At 38.3% G+C, this 23,926-nt stretch overlaps 1 protein-coding gene and 2 long non-coding RNA genes across 6 annotated transcripts; 2 read left to right on the top strand and 1 right to left on the bottom strand.

The window, feature by feature from the left end:
• Positions 1 to 1,188: 1,188 nt before the first annotated feature.
• Positions 1,189 to 12,860, bottom strand: LOC148116891 (uncharacterized). Of its 4 annotated transcripts, none has more exons than XM_087883158.1 (5): positions 12,479 to 12,860; positions 9,651 to 9,818; positions 5,534 to 5,634; positions 4,575 to 4,652; positions 1,365 to 1,544 (listed from the first exon to the last, which is right to left on the bottom strand). In XM_087883158.1, the coding sequence occupies exons 1-4, from the start codon at positions 12,755 to 12,757 to the stop codon at positions 4,619 to 4,621; spliced, it is 582 nt and encodes a 193-aa protein (XP_087739284.1). In that variant the 5' UTR covers positions 12,758 to 12,860; the 3' UTR covers positions 1,365 to 1,544; positions 4,575 to 4,618. The 4 variants fall into 4 exon arrangements, with proteins under 4 accessions (XP_087739281.1, XP_087739284.1, XP_087739285.1 ...); XM_087883159.1 differs by lacking the exons at positions 1,365 to 1,544; positions 4,575 to 4,652 and adding exons at positions 2,430 to 2,492; positions 2,951 to 3,007; XM_087883155.1 differs by lacking the exon at positions 4,575 to 4,652 and having other exon boundaries at positions 1,189 to 1,544.
• LOC148116892 (uncharacterized) lies at positions 12,736 to 19,052 on the top strand. Its single transcript, XR_015731516.1, has 3 exons — positions 12,736 to 12,823; positions 18,086 to 18,161; positions 18,964 to 19,052. It is a non-coding gene; the product is annotated as an uncharacterized LOC148116892 (long non-coding RNA).
• On the top strand, positions 12,850 to 15,494 carry LOC148116893 (uncharacterized). Its single transcript, XR_015731517.1, has 2 exons — positions 12,850 to 12,940; positions 15,307 to 15,494. It is a non-coding gene; the product is annotated as an uncharacterized LOC148116893 (long non-coding RNA).
• Positions 19,053 to 23,926: the final 4,874 nt, after the last annotated feature.

The following is a 23,926-nucleotide window of genomic DNA, read 5'->3' on the forward strand; positions in this document are numbered from 1 at the left end:
TAATTCTTAATAATAATGGTGATATGAATGCCATATACTTTGAAATAAATAAATAAAATCACAAGCAACAGGTTGATAAAGGATAAAGAAACAGAAGAATACCAGACTTTTTTCAAAACAAGAAGCGGAATAAGGAGGTACTTGTGGAAAAGTCATTTTTCCTAAATAACTTGTGTGCTGCATCAAGTTGTTGTTGTTGTTGTTGTTGTTGTTGTTATTATTATTATTATTAATTGAATTCGTATACCGCCCTACTCCCGAAGGACTCAGGGCGGTGAACAGCCGAATAAAATACATATAATATAAATGTTAAAAAAGTTAATTAGAGTTGTCTACTAATGAGGCAGGAGTGGGACTATGCTTATTTTTCAAAGCCTCATCTTTCCAGATGCTGGAAGGGCAGCAAAATAACTGGTACAGCAATCAAACCTATTGCTCAACTTTATATTACTAATTGTATGTTTGAGTTTTCTATATCCTTTCACTGCCATCTAGTGGAAAGCTAGATTTTTTTTCTGAATGAATGAATAAATGAATGAATGAATAGTCTAAATGGAACTACTTCACTTTAGCCTTTTTATTTGAATTAAAACAAAAGCCTACACTATGGAAAATTATTAATTTTGTTTAGAATACTGTACTCAATGGAATAAGTACTTTTGGTTAATTGCCAATTTCAGGGATAGAGAATTCTGATTTAACATTATTATTATTAGTTATAATTATAAAGGCAATATGATGGCAGGACATTGTCTGTCTCTTTGCTGCTTTTTACTGATTACCTTGAGTTTTCAGCCCATAACTGGTAGTCCTATAATTTATGCCCTTACACATTCATTTTAAAATTTGCAGAACTGAAAGTGTGGGCTATAACAGAAAATTGCTATTCTTCTGGACAATGAGAAGTAACATATATTGTATTGCATACAATATAATACAATATAATGAGGAGTAACGTTGTATTGCATACAATGCAATATAATATAATATAGTGTCTACATTATTTACATACTGCATTGGTATGGTATGGACAATCTACAAAAATAGAATTATATTCAAATATATTGAATATATGTATATATTGAATATTTGTTGATCAAATATTTTGATCAACAAAAAATAAATATCTTTATAAAGAGACAGAGCCATTTTTCCTTATAATTCCTTATTTCTAACATCATAGGTATTTATATAATTGAAATTTAAAGAGTATAATTAATGTGTCTAAGGATATAGATTGTACTCCATGTACAGTAGGTTTATGCTATCATAATTTTCTTAGTCCTTAAGAGGCCATAAGCCTCTTTAAGTTAGTCATTTAAGAATGGTTTGCTATACCACACGGACTAAATAATCTGTTATACTTTCCTTCATTTTCACTAACAATATAATCAGAGTTTTCATGAGAAGAAATTATAGGAAGTTTTTCTGTGGTCATTTTTTTCAAATTAAAATCTTCCAAACTCCTGGTCTGAGGCCATTGTATCATATCAGCATGTTGATCAACAATTAATTTTGCTTTGTCCTTATGTATTCTTGAGAAACTAAAAATGAAAAGAAACAAAACATTTAGATTATTCTATGCTTTATCAATATTGTAACATGTGATTTTGAACATGTTTATAATGTATGAACATGTTTATAATTCTTATAATGCAAATTGGTGGGAGAAACCCTTCTCTACCTTCCCTTACCTATCCAACATCAATTTTTGTGAATAAACTAGATTCAAAACAAAAATACAGTTAGTCCTTGGGTTATGATGGCATTTAGAACCAGGTTGGATGTTATTATAAAGCATGATGTCCCAGCATCCTGGTTGCCAATGTAACCCCAGGACATGTGGGCCATTAAGTGGGAAGAGGCAGAGTCCCAAGCAAGGAGTGTAAGAATATTGGAGGGGAGGATAAAAGTCTATGGAAAGTCTTAATCATCCAGGTCATGGTTGTCCCAAAGGTGTTTTTTTCCAAAAGGCAAGTGGACTTTGTCTTTTGTTTGAAAATGTTTTTCTTCTCATCAAAGAAACTTCTTCAGTTCTTATTGACTGGTGGGAATGGAAATATTTATATTGAGGACAGAGGTTCATTCTCTGAGCTTGTGGGTTGGTTTCAAATATTTCGTTACCAGGCAAGGGAACATCTTCAATGGAATTTTAGAGAATATCAGTGTCAGTGTTCTTCTGTTTATAAGGGCTTTATGTGATCAGTAGGTCTTGTGATGGGAGAGTCACATCAGGTGAGTGATTTGTGAAAGATCTTGTGATGGGTCAGGTGAAGTTCTTGTGATGGATCTTGTGATGGGTCTTGTGATGGGTAGATCATGTCAGGTGACAGTCTTGTAATGGTTAGGCCATGGCAGGTGAGGGTCACTGGGAAGTGAAGTGCCAGTTGGGAGGGTTGCGTGGGTTAGTTGAGGGTCGGTGCTGTCACTGGTTGGTTGTGCAGTTGTTTTGAATTCTCAGGAGTTCATAGACTACTTGTAGGTCGATGTGTCTGTTGATGGAATTGGTCCTCCCATCAGGAATTATCCAGAACCAAACACAAGATACAGAAGGATGAAAGAAACAATGTAATTTACAAAATCTGTAATTGCAACCAAGTCTACATGAGACAAACATCCCAGCAATTGAAAACCAGAATCCATGAACATCAGCTGGCAGTCAATCACCACAATCCCAAATCCCTAGTCTCTACCCACATTGACACCAAACAGCACCAATTCTATTGGAGCAATACAAGAATCATCAACCACGCCAATATCCACCACGCATGTGAGTTTATCAAAGCCTGGCACTCCACAAGCAACTCCATCAACAAACACATCGATCTACAACCAACTATGAACCTGAGAATTCAAATTAACCATACAACCAACCAGTGGCAGCACCAATTCTCAACTAACCCACGCAAACCCCACCACCACCAGCACTTTACCGCCCAATGACTCTCACCTGACATGACCTCCTCATCACAAGATCCATCACAAGACCTACTGACAACATGAAGCCCTGTAAGCAAAAAGAACACTGACACTGACATTCCCTAAATTCAACCAAAGATATTACTTAGCCTGGTAACAAAACCAACCCACAAGCTTGGAGAACAAACCTCCACCCTCATCCTTCACCCGAGTTAGATATTCACCACTATCACAAATATTTATATTCTTTGCAATAATCTGGCTGTTAGTTCTTTGAAAGTTGTTGAGGCCACTTGAGGTTTTATCTGTATCCTCCAAGTCATCTCAGAGTGTAAATGGGTATGGAATCTTCTTGGGACTATTGAAAGGACTGCATTATAAACAAAACAACCACTTCACAAATGCATGGCACAACATAGGAGAACAAACACATCAGGGTAGGATTCAGCACTCCATTTGCATTTGCATGACCAGGATCACACTTTTGAAGACAGAAAAGTTCACATTCTGGACAGAGAGGACCACTAATTTGAAAGAAGAGTCAAAAAGATCATCTATGTTAAAACTGAACATCCCTCCTCTAACAGAGGGAGAGGGATATGACACCAACTATCTCTTGTTTGCAATGCAGACTTTTCATCAGTCCCAAGGTTCCACATCCATTTACACTATGATTCAAGTGATTCAAAACTGATACAAATATAGAAGGGGTGGACTTTAATCACATGATCATTCCTGCATCTTCATTTTTTTTCCCTCTCTCTCTTCCTTGAAGACACTGCTGCTTGCAAGAAAGAATGATCAAGAAGAAAAAGAATTAGCAGATTTCCTCTTATGGGAACTATAATACATGGTAGATGAAATAACAACATGTGAATGATCACAAAAACGTTGCAATTTTTTATTTATTTTATTTATTACATTTATAATACCAACTATCTCACCAATAAATTGACATGCATTTGTATTCCACAGCCTGTGAAAAGTACATAATTATATCATTAGACAGATCATAACTTTGGTCTTTTTGTAGTTTGCTATGGATATCATTGTTGCTTATATTTCATGCTGAAATTGAATCTTCCTGTCTATATTCATGTTAGATTGATAAATAAATATTTTATTTATTTAAGTAATTTTCTGAGCTAGCTTTGAATTTTATGCAAATATTACTAAAATTGTGAACAGGGCAACCTATACCCCTTGAGTTCTCTTTCTGTCTCTCAAAAATGTTTCTGGTCATGACTGCATAGTTTCCTGCCATTCTGTGGTTGGATATAGATAAAAAAATAGAATGTAGGCTTGAAAAAAGGAACAACACAGTAAAATAAAAAGAAAACCCACCAAACTGGCTCCAAAACCCACTCTGGTCCACATGTACAATGTGACCTTACTCATGTTGCCGGCTTCTAACTGTTCTATCCCTTGCCTTGACTACTACAAGGTTGCCAATTTCTTACTGAGATAAATGCATTTCTCTTAAGCAGTATTTATGCATAGAGTAAATGAATCTATTTAAAGTAATTTTTAAACATTAAAACATTTAAACACCTGTTTAAACATTTTAAACAAGTTAGAGTTGATCTAACTTGAGAACGTCAGCTATAAAAATAATTAATGCAATAGAAATATAAACTAAACCTAGAAGTAGTTACTAGAGTATGATGAATGAACAATTCACTATTTAGGCTCATCCTGTTTAATCATCCTCCAGCCAAAGCCAGAAAAAAAACCTGGGTGGAGAGATAGGGAGGGAAGGAGGAAGAGAAAACATGTCAGACCAGAATTATATAGAAGAAAGAACAACAGACTAAATTCCAGACAAAGCCTTCTTAACTAAAAATGCCTTGTAACCAATTTGTTCATAGTTTAACATCTCACTCCCAGACTGCCTGCTTCCTGCCATGCTATTTGCAAAGAGCCCAGCAGTAGAACTATGTAATTCCTTCAAAAGTTTTTTTTAAAGCTCATTCAAAGCACCTCTTTTAAATTGCTAAATCAGCAATGCCTTTTTAAGACTCACACAGCTGCTATGGATGTTGCTCCTAGTGCCTTTTCAAGTGACTCAGATAATCAGAAAACTTCCCTCCTGCGGCTGAGCAGCATTGAAAACCATACAATTGTGGGAACTGATAGTATGCTGAAATTCAACAATATTTCTATGTAGGTTACCCAGATTCCTAAAGTCTGTCATTTACATGAAAGAATTCAACATACTGAAGCAGTTTTTCCCAATCCAGTGCCAAATGTGTTAAACCAATTCCCACAATGGCCATCCTGAGCCTGAGCCTGTTTATTGGAATCTATTCACCCTAACTGAGGGACACCAAACCAGACATTAATTAGTTATATTCATATATTTAAAGTGATATCTAATGCAATGGGTAAAAATCTTGTATCATTTGACTTTTACTCAGCCGATAAGATTTCTGAAGTCATCAACTTCTCAAATCATCTTAAGTCTCCTAAAATCCAAAATATATTTAGTAAATGAGACAGAAAGAAAGTATCCAGTCTTTGTTATTCCATCCTAGATGCATCAGTAGAAAACACCGGATTTCAGCCTATGCATTTATCCTTTACTAACTGTAGACATAACATAAAATTCACTTACATATATTCGAAACCAATTTTTTCTTCCGTTTTTATTTTGTGCTTTCTTGTAGTGTCTGTCCTCCTGTAAACAGCTGTGCGAAGATCGGAAGCAGGGAATTCCTAGAAGAGAAAACCAAATAAGAATTTATTATTTTAGAACTAGAATACTTTGGAAGTGATTAGGTCAGTTCCAGTATGTTTGGCTGACTTACATCCATATTAGATTATAGCAGCGATAGGCAACATTTGAGGTCTAAGGGCTGCAGTTGTGCCTCCCAGCAGTGGTGGGCTGCAATTAATTTACCCTAGTGAATTAACCTAGTCACTAACCCTAGTGACTGGGCGTCGGCGTGGCCTGGGAAGTCATGTGACTAAGTGGATGTGGCCAACTCGATGTCACTAATGGCAAGGTGGGGCTGTGCAGGCGGGCAGATGCTGCAGAGACAGAGCGATTTCCTACGTACCATTCTGAGCCCCTTTCCCCCACCCTTGGGCTGACAAAATAAAAGCCCATTTAAAGATTGCGACTGCCTGCCGAGCCTGCCTGGTACATACTGGCAAAAGGAGGCTAGAGGGAAAATGAGAGAAGGACCAATGGAAACATCCCATTTTCCGTCTCCATTCAGCTGTCTGCACAATGCTAGATCGGGATGGGGAGGTGGGGGGGAAGCAAAAAGCCCACTCAGTCCGTGCGTATTCACCAGTACAACGGAGAATCTCTCTTCCAGCTCGCCGGTTTGGGCACTGGGAGTTGGAAGAGTAGTTTGTGCACCCTGAACCCCATCTGCTGCTGCTCCAAGTCCTGGTTGCAGCCAACCATCAGCCAATTTTCTTCCAGCACTTGTGCAAGGAACCCCGGAGGAGCTTAGCGGCAGCATATTGCATGTTCTTCACTCCAAGCAGCCCTGGAAAACACATGGCTGGGGCAGAGGGTCCTCCTGAACAAGCTCCAAACCATTGCTGCTCTCCAAGCCTGGGTTCCCCACACGAGTATTGGAAGAAAGGGAGTCTGATTGTGAGGGCAGGCTTTTCCAAGGCCGGTCGTAGAGGGAAACAGTGAGGAAAAAGTCTAAGCCCACCAGGTGCTCCTGGCCAGTCTCCCGGAGACCAGGCACAATGCCGCAATCACACATGGCTTCCAGGTCCAACAAAGGGGCTGAGGGCGGGACTTCCTCCCCACTCTTTTTTTGGGAGATTTTCTAACAAAGGGCTGGGAACTTCAAACGAGGCGCGAGCTGCAGCTTTGCCCACTTCGGTCAGCAACTCTGTTTGGCTTTCCCATGACCTTACCTTCCTCCCACAGCTGGTGGCAGAGGGGAAGGCGAGTCAAGGCTGAGCTGTCGCCACTTGGCTTCACCCTAGCCTGCATTTTGCCCTCCACCTGGATTCTCCACAGCTGCTGGGCCTCGCCTGCCTGCAGGCAGGGGGTGACTAGGGGGCATGAGGCTATGCGGCCCACATCACCCCTCTGCCATCCACCTCTGTACCTCCCTCGCCTACCAGCCTGTGGACTTCGGACAAGCGTGGGCTGCCACTGTGAGAATGGTGCGAGCTCCATGGGCTGCTGGAAGGTAAGGCAGACAGAGGGAAAGTAGATCCGCTCTGGGCATGCTGCACTCAGCCGAAGGGCCGTTTCAGTGATGTTGGGGTCTGCTGCCACTCTTTGCCAGCACGAGAAGCCTACAGCCGCCGGTCTTTTTCAGGGTGAGAAGCCTCCAGCCATCGCTCTTTTTCAGCGCAAAGGGCCTGCAGCAGCCGCCTCTTTGCTGGCCGGAACCGAGGTGACAGTGGCAGCTGGAGGCTTTTCATGCTGGCAAAGACTGGCAGCTGGAGGATTCTTGCACCAGAAAAGAGATGGCTGCTGCAAGTGTCTCAGTGAGGGGGAAGGGGGTAGACGGCGAGGCTCAGCCACCTTTCGGTCCCTGTTCTGGGCTGCCGGCTGCTCGACATCTGCTCCGTCTTGAGTTCCACATCCAGCCTGTGACAAGAGGGGCAAGATGTGGGCTAGTGGGGAGCCAAGCAGTGATGGCTCAGCCCTGGCTTGCCTTCCCCTCTGCCACCAGCCATGGGAGGAAGGTAAGGTCATGGGATGAAGAAAGAGGTAGTTGTGGGGAAAGAAGTGGGGAGACTGAGTAAAGGCCAGGGCCTCTGAAGGAGGGGAAATGGAGCGACCTGAGGCAAAGGATGAAAGGATGGCATGCAGGAGGAGGCCCCAGGAAATACCAGAGCCAGGGACTAGTGCGTCCCCCGACCCAAGACGAAGGGAGAGCAGGCAGCATGTGGGCAGAATGATGGTGAGAGCCAGGCCGGAAAGGTGGCCGGGCCTCAACATGTCGACCCCGAGGCGGCCCGTTGGTGGAGTGCCTTACCTTCACAGGCAGTCCCGGTGAGCTGAACAGGCAAAGCATGGATATAGCTCAGCCACATGGCCGCCATGGTAGGCTGCAGTGAAGGCAGGCAAGTGGGCAAGGCACGCAGATCAGCTGGGCCGCGTGATCTGGGCGAGCAAGTGAAGGAGCCAGAGAGTAGCTGGGCATGGGTGTGACTTAGCCACCAGCCAAGGCAGGCTCAGTGAGATAGGGCAGGGTGAGACGGTCGGGGCCAGCCAGTGGTGGCATTTGTTGGTTCGGCAAACTGCGCATGATCTTAACTACTGGTTCACCCGAACCGGTGCAAACGAGCAGCAGTCCACCTCTTCCTCCCAGTCTTCTTCAAATCACAAGAGGCTGTCCTGATTTTCAGTGCATTTGGAGGAGCTACTTCCATTTGTAAGTATACAAATAGAAAAAGAACAACTCCCTTGGAAGCAAATTATTATTATTATTATTATTATTATTATTATTATTATTATTATTATTACATGTATTTATATGCCGCCATTCTCCCGAAGGACTCAGGGCGGCGAACACAAGTTAAGAAACAAGTGCAATAAAATCCCATTTTAAACCAAATAACTAATTAATAGTAAATAATAAAACCCAGAATCAGAGTCAGCCTATTTGTTTGAACAGCCAAGTCTTCAGATCCCGACGGAAGGAACGGAGATCAGGAGCCGTCCGGAGCTCGGTAGGTAATTCATTCCAGAGGGTGGGAGCACCCACAGAGAACGTCCTACCCCTGGGCACAGCAAGACGAAAAAATTGCTTTCATTCCCCTTACAACCTCCAAAATCAGGGAGTAAAATCTTAATTCTTTAGTCCTCCATTCAAATATAATAGAAAAAAAAATACTTCACATGTCACAAACAACAGCAATCCAAACTGCTTGTCTTCGAAGCGGTCTGGGCAGACTTGATGGCACATAATCAATCAGTACCATTTGTATCAATTTTGCATCATTAATGAGGCAAAATTAATGCAAATGCATAAAATGTCAATTATGTGGTTACACAGATAATACATTTGCACAAATGCCTAATTCTAAATTTAATGCATACTTTCCCCCCTCAATGGTGTATTAAACTGAAATATTATTATAATAAAAAAGCATATATATGGAGCCCAAGCTGCAGATTCCTATGTCCAGATTTTGAGCAAGCATGCTGAAACAAATTATGTAAAAATAAGAAGCATCAGAAAATATTTAATTATTACAATTTAAAATATTTTGTAACACCAAATAAACACCAAATATTTATTTTTTTAAATCCAACAGTGATTCTCAGTATATTCTAGTCTTTATGTTTTATTAAGCAATCATAGAACATTTTGTTTTTACTATAAACCAGAAACAACAGATCATTTTTTTCCTCAACATGCCTAACTGAAACAAAACTCTGCATTTGGAGCCAAACAGATTTTTCTGATTACTTTTAGAAACCACATTATATCCAGTACCTTATGTATTGTACAATCTAATAACCGAAACCAAATCCATTTTCTCTACAAAGATTAGTAAAAAAGTTAATTTAAGATAAAGGAAAACTATAGTAAGACATTAGGATGAATTTTACTAAGCAATTAAAATTCATTGACTACTAGTGTTTCACTACTCCCAATGCCATCTTATATATACTTACTAGCAGAACATATTACATTTATCAAAGTTATGTAGCTTTCAATAAGACCATTAATTACATGTACTAAAGTTTAAAAACAAGCTGCTCAGTATAAATTCTCAAATCTTAAAGTTCTCACTAGTAGGTTTTCATTTTCTTCAGAACTAGAAATTTGTTCAGGCTTGACAAATTTTCCTTTCTCCATATGTGGTATTTTGGTGTCTTTTGGTCCATGTTCAAGACGGGAAATCAGAGGTTTTTGTTGAAGTCTTATTTTCTCATCCATCATGGACTGGTAAACTTTATTCTAATGTTGAGAGAATTAACAAAAATTAAAGAAGAATTTTCTATTAAAAACAGACATCAGATGGTTTTTTTTTAATAAGACACTAAAAAAAGATAGATTTCTATTTATATTGTGAAATCAGATATTTTTTCTTCTTTTCTTCTGATCCTGAATTTCCTGCATAGTAGAACCAACAAAATTCTACTTCCCTTATTTTATTGAAATAAGAAAATAAAGAAGAGGAAAATATATTTTGTATTTTAACAAGAAACTTTTTAACCTCTATTTACTCCATGTTCAACTTCTACAGCTGTTTTGGAATTATAGTAATTCCAGTAGGGTGGATAAAAATCAATGATTTTTTTAAAAAAAAAATCAGATTTTTTTTATTTAAATCGGATTTTTTTTTATTTAAATCGGATTTTTTTGATTTTTACTGAATTTATTTTAATAAAAAACTTTTGGGGTAAAAATCTATCGTAAGATAGTTTTCTATTTAAGATACATAAATAATTTAGTTTATTCAGCATGAAATGGAGCTTAGTTATGCAGCATGAGGCTGTATATTCTGCAACACTGGGACTATTGGTGAGTCAACAGTGGGTCAAAGGAGTAGCAGAGATGACAGTTGCTCTTTAAAAATTATGATTTAAATCGAGTTGATTTAAATCAAGCCTTTTTACTAGTGATTTAAATTGTGATTTAAATCAACTCGATTTAAATCAAATCCACCCTGATAGTAACAATATTAAAAATATGTGTCAAAGTGACTTATCCAATAACTGATGTCTACCCATTCTAGTTGCTGAAAAGAGACAGTACAGTACAGAAATAATCTCAGCAATAGATAAAACTCAAGAATATAAATTGTGCAGATAAAGGCCTATACAGACCTGCATTCTATTCACAAAGCAAGCACCCCAATTTTTATAAGCCCAGAAACAGGCTAGAAATTTAATTTTGTCTTATTCTGTCTCTAGTATTGGACTAACATGATTAATTCCCAATAATATCATTATTCTTCCTAATTTTATTAATTATCCAATTAAATCAAGAAATAGTCAGTATTAAATTTTAAGTGGATGCCGAATCTTCCAGACTTTGGTTCCATTATATGTTCTAGTATTAAAAAGTTATAGAATGTCAACTGGATCCATCAGCTAATCAAATGCTTGTCTATAATTCTGAAGACAATTCACAGAAATTGCCAAAATTAACTGTAATCAGTGTCAGTTGAAAACATACATGCTCTATCTTCCATCTCTCCTTCACATAGCAGATATGAATTGCATGACAATTCCATAATGCCCCTTTAAGAATACTTAGACATTATCTAGAGAAGTGTTTCCCAACCTGGTCATTTTTAGATATTGGATTTCAATACTTATAAGTCTTACCAATGTCCATGCTGTATGAGAATTCTTTAGGTTGAAGTTCATCTCAAAATTGTCCAGGTTCAGAAACAATATTCTACAGTCTAGACTCTAGACGTATCTAAACTGTTAAATCTGTAATTGTGGTGACTCAGGGTATGCAGACAGATTTGAATATGTGATTTGTCAGCTTCATATGGATACAATGTCCAGCTTCATTCAGTAGCCAAGACCCTATCCCAAAGCAAGGGATTACGGGGTCATAAAAAGAAAAAAAAATGTGGATACAATGTCCACAGTTTTGTACCATGGTCAAGCCTGATTTGTTTAGTTCCATAAAATTAAATGAATTCGTCAAATAAAAAATCCTAGCTCCGAAAGCTAGTTTCATGGTAGTTAAAGTGCTGGCTTAGAAATCAGGAGACTGAATTCTAGTACCGCTTTAGACATGAAAGCCAAATGGGTGACTTTTGGCCAGTCACTCTTTTTCAGCCCAACCTACCTCACAGGGTTGTTGTGGAGAAAATAAGAGGAGGAAGGAATATTATATATCTGTCTTGCAATAAAAACAGGGTAAAAATTTAAATAGAAGATAGATAGGTAGGTAGGTAGGTAGGTAGGTAGGTAGGTAGGTAGGTAGATAGATAGATAGATAGATAGATAGATAGATAGATAGATAGATAGATAGATAGATGACAGACAGCATTATAGACATGATCATAACATGTAATAATGGGCTCCTGTGCTTCTTACCTAAATGGTCACATGAAATTTAGAGGAACTATGTTGGAATAAAAGGAGTCAATTTTACCTATATTCCCTTTATCCTGAGCTAAAAGTTCCAAATGAAATCTTTTTCAACACCATTTCATCATTTTGTTGGACTTTTTTTAACCAGTACAGCAGAAAAATACTAATCTGGAGGAATGAACCTATGAATTTGTCCATATATCTCCATACATGTATTTTATAACACATATACTTTTAAAGTCACATTAAAATCTAGCTCTCTCTTCAAGTCATATTAAAATTAGCAGTTTTGCTTCTTTTCTCCCCCCTCCCCTCTTTTCGTTTTCCTTTATTTCATTTCCTCGTTTTTCAAACAACTGCAAAATAACTAAGCGTTCAACAGATGGTAATTCTGCACAAAGCTCCCATTTCCTACTCCGCATGCCAAACGCACGACCTGAGCAACTATCTCACTCCACCGCCTCCTACGCTCGTCTTCATTTCTTCGCAATCCCCGTCTATGAAACCGCGCTGCTTTTTCCCAGGCAGCATCCCACTCAAAGATGGAAAAGGGTTCACCGTGTCCTCCGTCAGACGGTCGGTCCCACCTGTTTCGCTGCCGCTGCCGCCGCCGCCGCCGCGGGCGAAAGAGACCGTTATTCCAACAGCAAAAAAAAAAAAAAAAGCGTCTCGCGCCGGTTCCCGCCTTCTGCCATCCACGCACCGCTTTGGCTGCGAAGGGCGCGAGCCCGAGGCGTAGAGGGTCGCGAAGCGGGCGGAGGAGGCGCTGTGGCGCAAGAACTCGGGGGAGTTTAGCGAGCTCAGTCTCTCGAGGCGGCTCTTCAGGCCCGCCTCCATTTCTTAAGAGGGTTTAAAGCGAGCTGAACAGTGGTGCTTTTCGTTTCAGCACCATCCTCGGCGGAGGTGTGTGTGTGTGTGAGAGAGAATCATGAGCAGCGCGATGATAATAATAATAACGAACTATTGTTGTTTCTTTCCAGAGCTCCGGAAATGGAAAATAACCAAATCTCTTCCGCCCTGGTATAACGCGAATGAAATATTTCTTACATAAGTGACAATGTCTTTAATCCTGCTTCAAAGCTGCTTTCCTGAAGCACTGCTCCTACTTGGCCTCGCTGCGTATTATTTTACCATTTTACGCTTGCTTTAAAAGATGCATTGCTAAGTTACTAAAACGTTTCACTTTCTTTGGCAGAATGTTCATTGGCTTCATTAATTGGGATTTTTTCCTTCGCTGGTTTTGTTTTGATCTGGCTTTGTTTACTTCCTTCGTCAAGGCTTTTATTTATATGTCTCTTTTTATATATTTTGGTTCTTAAGTTTAAGCTGCTCAAAGTCATATGAGAGTCAGGCAGCCAATTAATTAATGTGTTTATTACATGGAGCTGGCTTGATTCAGTCCTATCCATATGGTAATTTAAATTCCATGTAGTTCAAGAATTTCTCTCAGTTTGTATAGTATTGCATCTATAATTTTCATTTTCTTATCTGTGTTCAGTAATATATTTTCTGTCTTTCTATTTGAGAAGAGACCTGTAACTTTGATGAACTCTTGGAAGACGAATAACTACATGATGAAAGCCCTAACATCTTTTTAAAAAAGTTTATTGTATTATTTTAAGACACAATTAATATGAGTTATTATTTGGATGCAGTTTTATTTGTACAGTATTAATGAGAAATTATGAATATCAAGATGACATAAGCAACTTAAACCTTTAAAAAGTAGAGGAGGCAATGGCAAACCACTTCTGAAATCTTGCCAAAATAAACAGCCGGGATTTGTCCACGTAGTCACTAGGAATCAATACTGAGTCAAAGGAATCAAAAGAAAAAATGTTAAAGCTAAGGAGGAATAGTTACCATTATTAACTACAGTTTCTAAATTGCTTATATTAATAAATATAATCATTGTTTCATTATTAATTATAGTAGTTATTAATAAAGATAAGGTTTAAATCACACATCTAAAGCTGAATGTAGTATTGATAAAGAGCTGCAATCTGCACTAAATTATTTCTTAAGCTTAATAATACTACACTCTTTATAGATAGTTCTTGAGTTATGATGGCATTTAGCATTAGAATTTCTGTTGCTAAGCAGTGTGGTTGTAAAGTACAACATCAGGTGATCACATTGCTTAGTGATTGCCAGAATTCCACCAGTTTCAGTTGCCATCAAATCCCAGGATGATGCAGGGAAGACCTCACACGACCACAGTATAGAAAGGGGTGGGAGTCCCAAGCAGGTCAGCAGGTGATAACAATAGTGAAGCAGGCAAATGCTGTGGGCAGATACTATAGAGCAGAGGAAGATGGGCAAGTTCCGGGGCCAGTTCTTAGGGAATATAGGCAGATGGGTACTGCAAACAGGCACTATAGAACACAGACTGGCAGCAAGTTCTATGGAACATAGGCAGGCAGGGGATGGGCAAAATAATGGCGGGAGCAACTTGCAACCTCCTGCTAACTTCCCCATTGATTTTGCCTGTGAAAAATCAGCATGGAAGGTCACAAATGGCAATCATTTGACTGTGGGACATTGCAACTATTGTAATTGCAAATTGGTTGCCAAGCACTCGTATCTCAATATTACCGTGTTTGAATATGTGACTGCAATTTTGAGGATCGATTGTAGGTCCCCCTTGTTCAGCATCATTGTGATTTCGAACAGCTGCTGAAGAAGCTGTTGTAACTCAAGGACTGCCTTTAGTGTATTGTTGCTTGTTGTTTATGCATGTTAAAGAAGGAAAAAACAAAAACAAACAGGAAAAGTTGAAGAAGCTGGGCTTGTGGCAAGATATATAAGAAACTGGGAATGTTTAATCCCCTGTAAAATGAGTAAACAGGGTGGATATGATGTCAATCTTCAAATACTGTACTGAAAGGATATTAATCAGAAAATGCTTGGTGTAGGAAGAAACTTGGAAGATTATTTAATTCACATGATTTCATCATGATGAATTATAGCCACATTTTGGTTTCAAATTACAATAAACAATATTTTGGGGGGAAATATAATAATTAGAGATGTAAATATGGTATTGAATTATGCTCCTAAAATTCGGAGTTTGACATTTTAGGAAAAACATTAGCATTCTTAAGTTTAAGTCTTAGCAAAGTGAATTCTTTTATGTAGATGAAAAGAAATTTACACTCACTATGTTTAAATTCAATATATGTGCTCTTTATCAATTTTTGCAATGTCTTTAAAATGGAAATAGAATATGTTTCCATAAAATCTAGATTTAAATATTGAATTAGTTTCATATTGCTATTACATGAGTTCCCTTTTCCTTCATTTGTTTTCTCCTGTATGTTTATTTTGTTATAATGTATGTTGTTTCTTTACGGTACTCTTACTAATGTATTTTTTTACTTGCATAGTTCACTTGCATCGTAAATTTGAAAAAGATGTGTTTCCTACTATTCAAGGAAGGATCAAGAGTGCTTTAATTTGGATCCTACATCAAGCAGGGGATTGGATTCAATGACTTAAATGATCTCTTCCAAATCTATGATTCTGTGTCTAATGTTAACATCCTTAGTCATTTATTAAAAGAGTCTTCCTTTAATTTCATGCTGTGTTGCATAATAATAAACTGCTTACGGCACTTCTCTATATGCAATTTATGGACTCATTAATATAAATTCCAGTTATATAAGCCATAGGGCTTAACAGAGTACATAAATAGCCATAAATTAAACTTCTGGAAACATTGAATACATAGAAGCATTTCTGTATAATGTCTTTTCTCCTCTTGAGCTGACTACAGGTAGCTCAATGTTGCTAGGAGACTTAATCATAAGAAGTATTGCATTAATGTCTCATTTCAGTTTTTAAAAAGACAGGAGCAACAGACAAGATAATGAATACATAATAACTAAAAATGTCAGAGTTACATAATTTAAAACCCTTGAACATTTTGTGTTAAATGTCAGTGCACAGTAAGTTGTTCCTTAAAAACATAGACTTGACTGCTGGGATTGTTAATTAACTAAAAATACAGAAATAGTCAAGTATGGGCATCTGGCAGAAATCGCAATGATGTTACACATGTCATGGTATTACTGCACAAATGATGCACACATCATTATGACACATTCTGTCACTTCCCCCTGCCTACCTGAATGGGGATGTCATAGTTTTGAGAAAAGGCATGTGTGTCAAGTAAAAAAAAAGGGTACATGTTTTTATTTTGCTGAGAATTGAATAGATATTTGTTTTGAGAAATCATTACATAAAAGAATTTTGGTTGGTGCTATATGCTTGTTATAGCATAGCATGACAAAAGTTATCTCTCTCTCAAATTTTAGTTTTTCCAAATGCTACTATGATTAAAGCTCTTAGAGCAATATAATACTATCTCTCCACACAATCCTGAAGCACTTTAATATATATATATATGTTGCACTACCTATTCTTATGTTGATTCTAGTAAAGATGATTATAGGTCGAATTAGCCAAGTTCCAAATTACAATACATGAGTTTTATTATATACATCTCGAAGTTTTAAGGGACTAGCTGGGGAAAAAACAGACTCAGTCCAAGCAAGATAGAGCAGCTGTTTTTTAAAGGCTATGGGGTTCTGGAATGGTACCAATTACAGGTCCAAAGCGGGCCATATTCCATGGAAACAGCAAAGCTGCAATCTGGATTTTCCTAAACTTGTGGCCAGTGCTCTACTATGGAGGAGGGCAGGAGAGTGGTCCACCCTGGGAGCAGACAATTAGGGGTTGCTTCTGAAGGTTATCGGTGGGTGTGGAGTTAGATTTCTGTTGTCCATTCATAGATCACCTTTTTGGTAGTGAGTCATGCCATAACAGTGATGGAACTAAAAAAAAATTGTCTGTTTGAATCTGTTTTGACCACTGCCAACCACCCTGTGCAGTTTTCTTGGCAGCCTTTTTTGGAAATGGCATGCCAATCCCTTCTTTCCCAAATTGAGAGATATGACTGGTCCAAAGTTACCACCAGCTTTGGCTAAACCAGGACTAGAACTAACAGTCTCTTGGTTTCTAGCCTGATGCCTTAACCATTACACCAAATTGGATTTCAACTATGAAGGAGGAAAATGTTAAAAAAATTATCTCCTTCGGGTATCAAATATGCTACCTACATCACTGCTTGTGGTTCTGTAAGGTGCAGTGAATCAGGACCATTCGTAAGGTGGTAGCATAGAAGATCCATTCAAGACTATACATAAGATTCTGTTCAATTGAAGTTCATCACTAAATTGGTACTTGATAAGGGTCAACGGAATTCAAGGGAAGAAGGGGTTGGACTTGGATCTCTTGTGGCAGCCCAAAGACTCTAAACTGATGTTGCATTTAATTCCACCCTCCAGTTCCGCCTGCTTTTCTCCTACAGACTCCTGCTCAAAGAGCAAGTGAAGGTTATGACAATCTTTGTTCAGCTTCAGCTCATATGTGAGCTATTTTTTAAAAAATAGAAGCATACCAGGGGTGGTATTCACTTACCTTTGCTACCATTTCGCAAATGTGAGCGCTCACGTGCGTGCTACACTCGCGCACACCTCCACACATGCGTGCTATGCTCATGCGCACCTCCACACATGCGTGCTATGCTCACATGCACCTCCACACATGCGCACTCGTGATGATGTCCGGGCAGGTGGGCGGACCCTCCCGCCGCTGGCGCTACCGGATCGCGTGATCCGGATAGCGCCAGCTGAATTTCACTACTGAAAGCATATACAACAGTCACTCATGCCTTCGTCACTCACATCTGGACCAAAATAATTTGCTCATTCTGGGTTATCCTTCAATACCACCCAAATGTTCAACTGTACACAGGTCTTACTGCCATATTACATTATTACTATAGGAGCTATAATTTTAAGTTAAATCTAAATTCTAAGTGTTAGGAAATTTCTCCTTAGTTCTAGGTTGTCCTAGAACATCAAGTTCTGTCCTTGATTAGTTTCCACCCATTGCTTCTTGTTCTGCCTTCAGGTGCTTTGCAGAATAGCTTGACTCCCTCTTCTTTGTGGCAGCCCCTGAGATATTGGAATACTGCTATCATGTCACCACTAGTCCTTCTGATCATTAAACTAGACATACTCAATTCCAGCAATGTTCTTTATATGTTTTAGTCTCCAGTTCCCTAATCATCTTTGTTGCTCTTCTCTGCACTCTTTCTAGATTTTCAACATCTTTTTTACATTGTGGCAACCAAAACTTTAAAATGCATCTAAAAATCCCACAAGTTGCCTATGAGGTATGTGGAAAGAAAGACTTTCCTTATATTAAAATATCTTATTCTCTTTCTTCCAAAAATAAGAATAGTTTCCTCTTAATATTCTGGGAAATAATAGAAAGCTTGATTGCTCCATTAAAATTGGGGGGGGGGGCAGAAACAAAGAGAATTCTCAGTATGTTTATTCTGGGATGAGTGATGGGTATTATCTTATTAGAAGTTTATTTCTTTCAATTTTTCTAATATTGCAGATCAAATGAGATGACATTACCTAATTAGGTAATGAAATGTCTGAAAATAAATAATCAAGCTCAGAGACCACCTAAAACTCCATAATTCTGTCACGTCCCCATCAGATCCCAGTTTGGAGGAGGAGGAGTTAGAACCGGGACTGTCCGACAGGGATGGTACATCTCCTTTATCATGTTTGGAGAGGCCAGGGGCTGAGAACATTCTGTCTGGGGGCCCTCAGGCACTGGGGGAGGTGGTTGACCAGACGGAGAGCTGTGTGCCTGCACAGAACAGGGGAGGATCCACTGCTGACAGGCAGTATTGTTGATTGGTAGCAGATTTCCTCTGATGAGGAACAGCTGCCTCCTCCACTCAATCCAAGGGCAAGGAGAGCGGAGCAGAGCCAAGCCCAGAAAAGGGCTGCAGGAGTACTCAGGAGGAGCTTGCCCACCCCTTTTCACAAGGAACACCTGGAGTGGAGTAACTTAAGGAGAAGCCATGGGCAGTTAGTCAGGAACAATTGTTTACATTGGCTTACACTCTTCCAGCTTTGACTCATGCCTGTTGCTGTTTGTCTTGCCTTGCTTCAAAGATTGCTCTTCACCTTTTGTCTTGGACCTTGCCATTGTCTTGTGGGCTGCTTTTGGCCTTTGCTGTGCCCTTGGAACTGCTATTTGCCTTGGACCTTTTCTTTGCCCAGAGGACAGCCATTGTCTTGAGCCTGGACTCTGCCTTGTGGACTGGACTTGGAACCCTGTACTTTGTCCTGTGAGTATGCTTTTGCTCGGTGGACTTTATTTGTACTATAGGGGCTGTTGTTTGCAGGACTGAGGGTTGCTGCCTTCAGGGTAGCATGGGAGTGGAGCCTTACCAATTGGAGGGCTGTTTGTTGAGAGAAATAAAGGACTCCTAGAGGCCTGCTTTGCCTTGACCACCTGGGTCATAACATATTCAACCCTGAGTTAGATATATTCTTTTCTTTTGGAATAGTTGCATTCATTTAAGACATAATAATAATCAAAATCCATAATTTGATAGTTGACAAGATCATCTGCTCTGTTCTTCTCCCATCCATTGCTTTCTGTACTGCCCATTCTGAAACAGTTTTGAAGACTTGAAAAGATCAAACATCTTACTGAGTGAAAATGCCTTTTTTGCATAAGTGGAGAATTGATTTAATAGTTTCATTTCTTCTTTATTGCACTACTGTCTCCAATTTAGGCAATTTCATATTCATGATGAAACAACTTAATTTGCCTAGAGAGTTTACTTTTAAATCTCAATCACAAGCATTTCATTCTTTGTTTCTGTGTCAAGGTAAGATGGAGTAAAACAAATACTGGACAGAAGAGGATCCTAAACAATTGTATAGCCTGCAGATTCCTTACTAAGATGCATTTACAAGTACAAAGGAGAGGGCTTCACACAATCATACCAACCATCTTGATTGAAGGGATCTTCACAATGATAGATTGAGAATTTAGCCATGAAGATGCTTAATACAGAGAGTTAACCTACCTATCTCATAACATGTCATTCTGAGAACCCCTCCAGAGTGTGTCTTAGATGATGGATAAGTAAAAGAACTATTGCCTCTTGAGAAAGTTTTCACAGAATGGCTTTAAATTATTCCATTCTTTAAATAAGATTCAATTTAGTCACAAATTAAAATTGTTCAGGCAGCAGTCTTATCCACTTTTCTTGTGAGATGACTATTGAACTAAATGAGACATAATTCTGAGCCCATATGCATTTATTGAATATATTTTCATTGTTAGAGGTCAGATTTCCTATTTACATAAGAAAGGAAATAAAATTGCCTTGATCACACTGATTTAAATCAGTCCTCTTTATTTCAAATAATGGCTTTCTGTGATATAAATAATAATATAAATTTCAGTTGTATTTATACCACTCATCAGTTTAATTCTTCACCAACAATCTATAATGTAGCTGTGTCTGCAGAACATGGAGATAGCAAGAGATGACAAATGTTTGAGAAATGATACAAAAATGAGTTGGACCAATTTAAATCCATTGGTGCTAAGAGGTACAGATACAGCATTTCAAGTCATCTTTCTCCTTTTCCACAAATCTTGGAGCATAATGAGTTTAAGAAAATTAGGCTAATAGAAAGTTCAGAACTTATTTTGATCTATGGTCTGAATGCTTGAAATACAAAATGAAATTAGTATTATGGGAAGGATACCAAGCTTTCTAGCAGTCACTTTTCCCCACTTCTTACCTAAGCTTTCAGTGAACCCAGGCAACAGAACAAAAGATTATTTAAGGCAATTTGATACCAAGGCTAAAATGGACAAAGTATGTTTTGATAGATGAAATTTGCAAAAGGTATCAGTTTACTCAAGTAAGAAAAAAATATTGAGCTCCCCATTTTGTCAAAAGAGTCCTTCACAAAACACCTTCATTCCCAAGATCATCATCCTTAATTTAAAAAAAATAAGCATAAAGCCTGCAGGGCGCCCAATTGCAGTTTCTCTTCAATTGACCAATTGCACTTTCCAATATTCCCTTAGAACAGTGGTCCCCAACCTTTTGGGCACCAGGGACCAGTTCTGTGGAGAGAGGTTTTTCTGCGGCCCAGAGGGGCCATGGTTTCACGTGCTGCCTGCATCCGGTAGATGGGGGTTTGCTTGTTTGCGCAGCCCAGTTTCTGGCATGCTGCGGACAAGTGCTGGTTCATAGACCGAGGGTTGGGGACCCCTGATTTAGAAGGCTGTCTGGGTTTACTCATTTCTAGGAACAATACAGAGACTTTCCTATAAAAGGATCTATAGGAACTTGACTTCTGGACTTTTATAACCTCACATTGAAGACATATATTTAATATACCCAAGTCCAGAATTTGGATTTGGATTTCTTGCCCAGCCTGAGAGCTGAGACAAATGTACTTATAAAAGTACACGTGAACCTACATTTTATGAAGCAGGAGAAGCTGAGAGATAATCTTCATGTTCTAGAGCATGAACAGAGTTAGCATGCTCAAAATTATTCTGATGCATTTGAAGATGAGGTCACTCCTTATTGAGATAAAGGACTCATCTCTTTTTAATGCTTTTCTTATATAATTTTAAGTAAGAGTTGAAGCAGTATTTGTTTTCAAGAATTCTTCAGTGAGTTTCAGTTTTGTAATTAAAACATTCAATTAACTCATTTAAGATAAATAGAAAATTGCACAAAAAATTCAAGCTAATTCATGTCATATTCTAATACAGTTAACTGCAGGAATCTCTATGTGTCTCAACACAGTATTTGTTTTGACAGGGAGTAAAAGAAATTTCCTAGGGAAACTTAAGTCTTTACACATACAGGCATTTTGCTGATCTGGGAGTAGGAAATGCTGCAGAGATAGAATTGCAGTGTTTCCTCTAGAGTTTGGGGTAGGCAATTTCCTGCTGATGGAAATTCTTTTTCTGTCTTCTGGCCCCTTGAATTCTATCCCTTATTGTCAAAGTTAAAAAGCCCTGTTGTGCTATGCCACTACTTTCTTATAAATTCAATGAAGAAGCACAGCTCTCCCCCCCACTTTCCCTAAAAATAGGTACAGTTGGTAAAAGCAAGGAAAGGATAGCAGTGAGCCATTGGCTGGCTATTGTTTTTTACACACTGCCATTGGTCAATTGGAGGAAATACATATTAATTCATGGAAAGCTAAAAAACATGGAGCTGCATGAAACAGCTTCAAAGGATTTGGAGCCCTAACAGAAGTGTCCAATAATGAAAAAAAAGAAAATATATTCTATTTTTAATTAGTAGTGGGGAAGCTTAATGGACAAGAATAATACTACATATAGTCCTTACTTACAACAGTTCATTTAATGAACCTTTGAAGTTACAATGGCACTGAAAAAAGTGACTTATGACCGTTTTTCACATTTACAACCATTGCAACATCCCCGTAGTCATGTGATCAAAATTCAAATGCTTGGCAACTGACTCATCATATTTATGATAGTTGGACTGTCCTGGAGTCATGTGATCCCTTTTTGTGACCACCTGACAAGCAAAGTCAAAGGACAAACAAATTAATTTAACAATCGTGTTCTAACTTAACAACTGCAGTGATTCACTTAACGTGTGGCAAAAAAGTTCGTAAAATAGGGCAAAATGAATGTCTGACTTAGCAACAAAAATTCGGAGCTCAATTGTTGAGGACTACTTCTACATCATTCAGTCATAGAGGAATATGGGACTTAAAGTTTGAATCACAATTACAAGTTCATTAGCTTGCTTTCTCACATTTAACAAGTGGTTTAGAATAATTGCACTTTTCTTAAATGTGCAAAGGGCTTGAGAGATCTCCTAAAAAGCTGACATGATGATAATATTGAGTTCTATGTATACAACCTTCACTATCTGGAGAAGTCATGCAATCATGTAATCTTGCTTATTCATATGAGTTCAGCCCAGAAAATAGTTGATAAGAGAAGGAGCTTCCTATATTCCATATAAAATAATGAAGGATATTCATAAAATATATATTACAGGCTGGGTCTACTGTTTTTATTCCACTAGTGAGTAGTCTTTCATCCACAGAGAATTTTTATTGGATCTCACTATAGGACTGATTAAGCTGAGAATATAGACGGGAGCAATAAAACTTTTATTTGTGGGTATGATTTATGAATCCCCTTCCTGTGTAATGGAGAGTCAAATGTAGACTATTCTTGAAGTTTCTCCTCCAATCACATCAATAAACCAAGTTCTTCAGAGAAATATATTTGGTACAGTATTCTTCAAATGCTATATTGCAAGTAATCTCTTGAGACAGTTCTAAAGATTATTGATTTTTCAGGTAGTCTGGGAGTTCTGACTCAGACTTGGGACTGGATTTTCTGTCATAAATCATAGCAGTCGTAAGTCAAGGCACCCACATGACTGGACCTGATTTTACAACTATTTTCATGGTCATTAAGTGAATTGTGTGATCATTTAGCAACTTATGCAGTCGTTAAACTAATTCCTTCCCTGAAAGGGTGTTTTTTTGCCAGAAACCATTGCAAAACAAGATCACATGACTATAGGATGCTGCAAACTTAAAAGTAAATGCAAGCCAGTTACCAAATGCCCAAAATACAGTCATTTGATGGCTGGGAGGAGGGCAAGTAACATTCCACAATTATTAAAAGTGCTTTCAGGGGCTGTAAAAGACCCTTTCTGGGGCCGTTATAATTCCACATAGGCATTAAATAACTGGTTGTAAATTGAAGGCTACCTGTAGTATTATTCATGGTTCAGTAACTTAACAAAAATATACAACTATTTTTTATTTGTTTGTTCATTGGATTTTTATTCTGCCTTTTTTACTACTATTATTACTAGCAATTGTTGATAAAGGAAAACATGAAAACATTTTAAAACTCTAAACATTTACTTAGTAAAGGCAATTTGGTAGTCCAAGCTATTAAAAAGGGATGCACAGTATAAAAGGCTACTGTCTTCTAGTGGTACAAATCTCCATACCCTTTCAGTGCAATTATCATTTAAAAGGAATAAACAGAATGACCTGTTCATCTTCTAAAATGGAATTGTTT

This window comes from Pantherophis guttatus, chromosome 1 (assembly GCF_059756535.1).
Source record: "Pantherophis guttatus breed Tessera chromosome 1, ASM5975653v1, whole genome shotgun sequence".
Taxonomy (NCBI): domain Eukaryota; kingdom Metazoa; phylum Chordata; class Lepidosauria; order Squamata; family Colubridae; genus Pantherophis; species Pantherophis guttatus.

Bases quoted from the DNA above. Each gene is read 5' to 3' on its own strand.
- LOC148116891 (XM_087883155.1), bottom strand. From the start codon at position 12,757: ATGGAGGCGGGCCTGAAGAGCCGCCTCGAGAGACTGAGCTCGCTAAAC. The intron at 9,819-12,478 runs GTGAACCCTTTT...TCTCAACATTAG, and splicing joins ACCGTCTGACGGAGGACACG to AATAAAGTTTACCAGTCCAT. The intron at 5,635-9,650 runs GTGAGAACTTTA...TTTCTCTTCTAG, and splicing joins AAGAAAATGAAAACCTACTA to GAATTCCCTGCTTCCGATCT.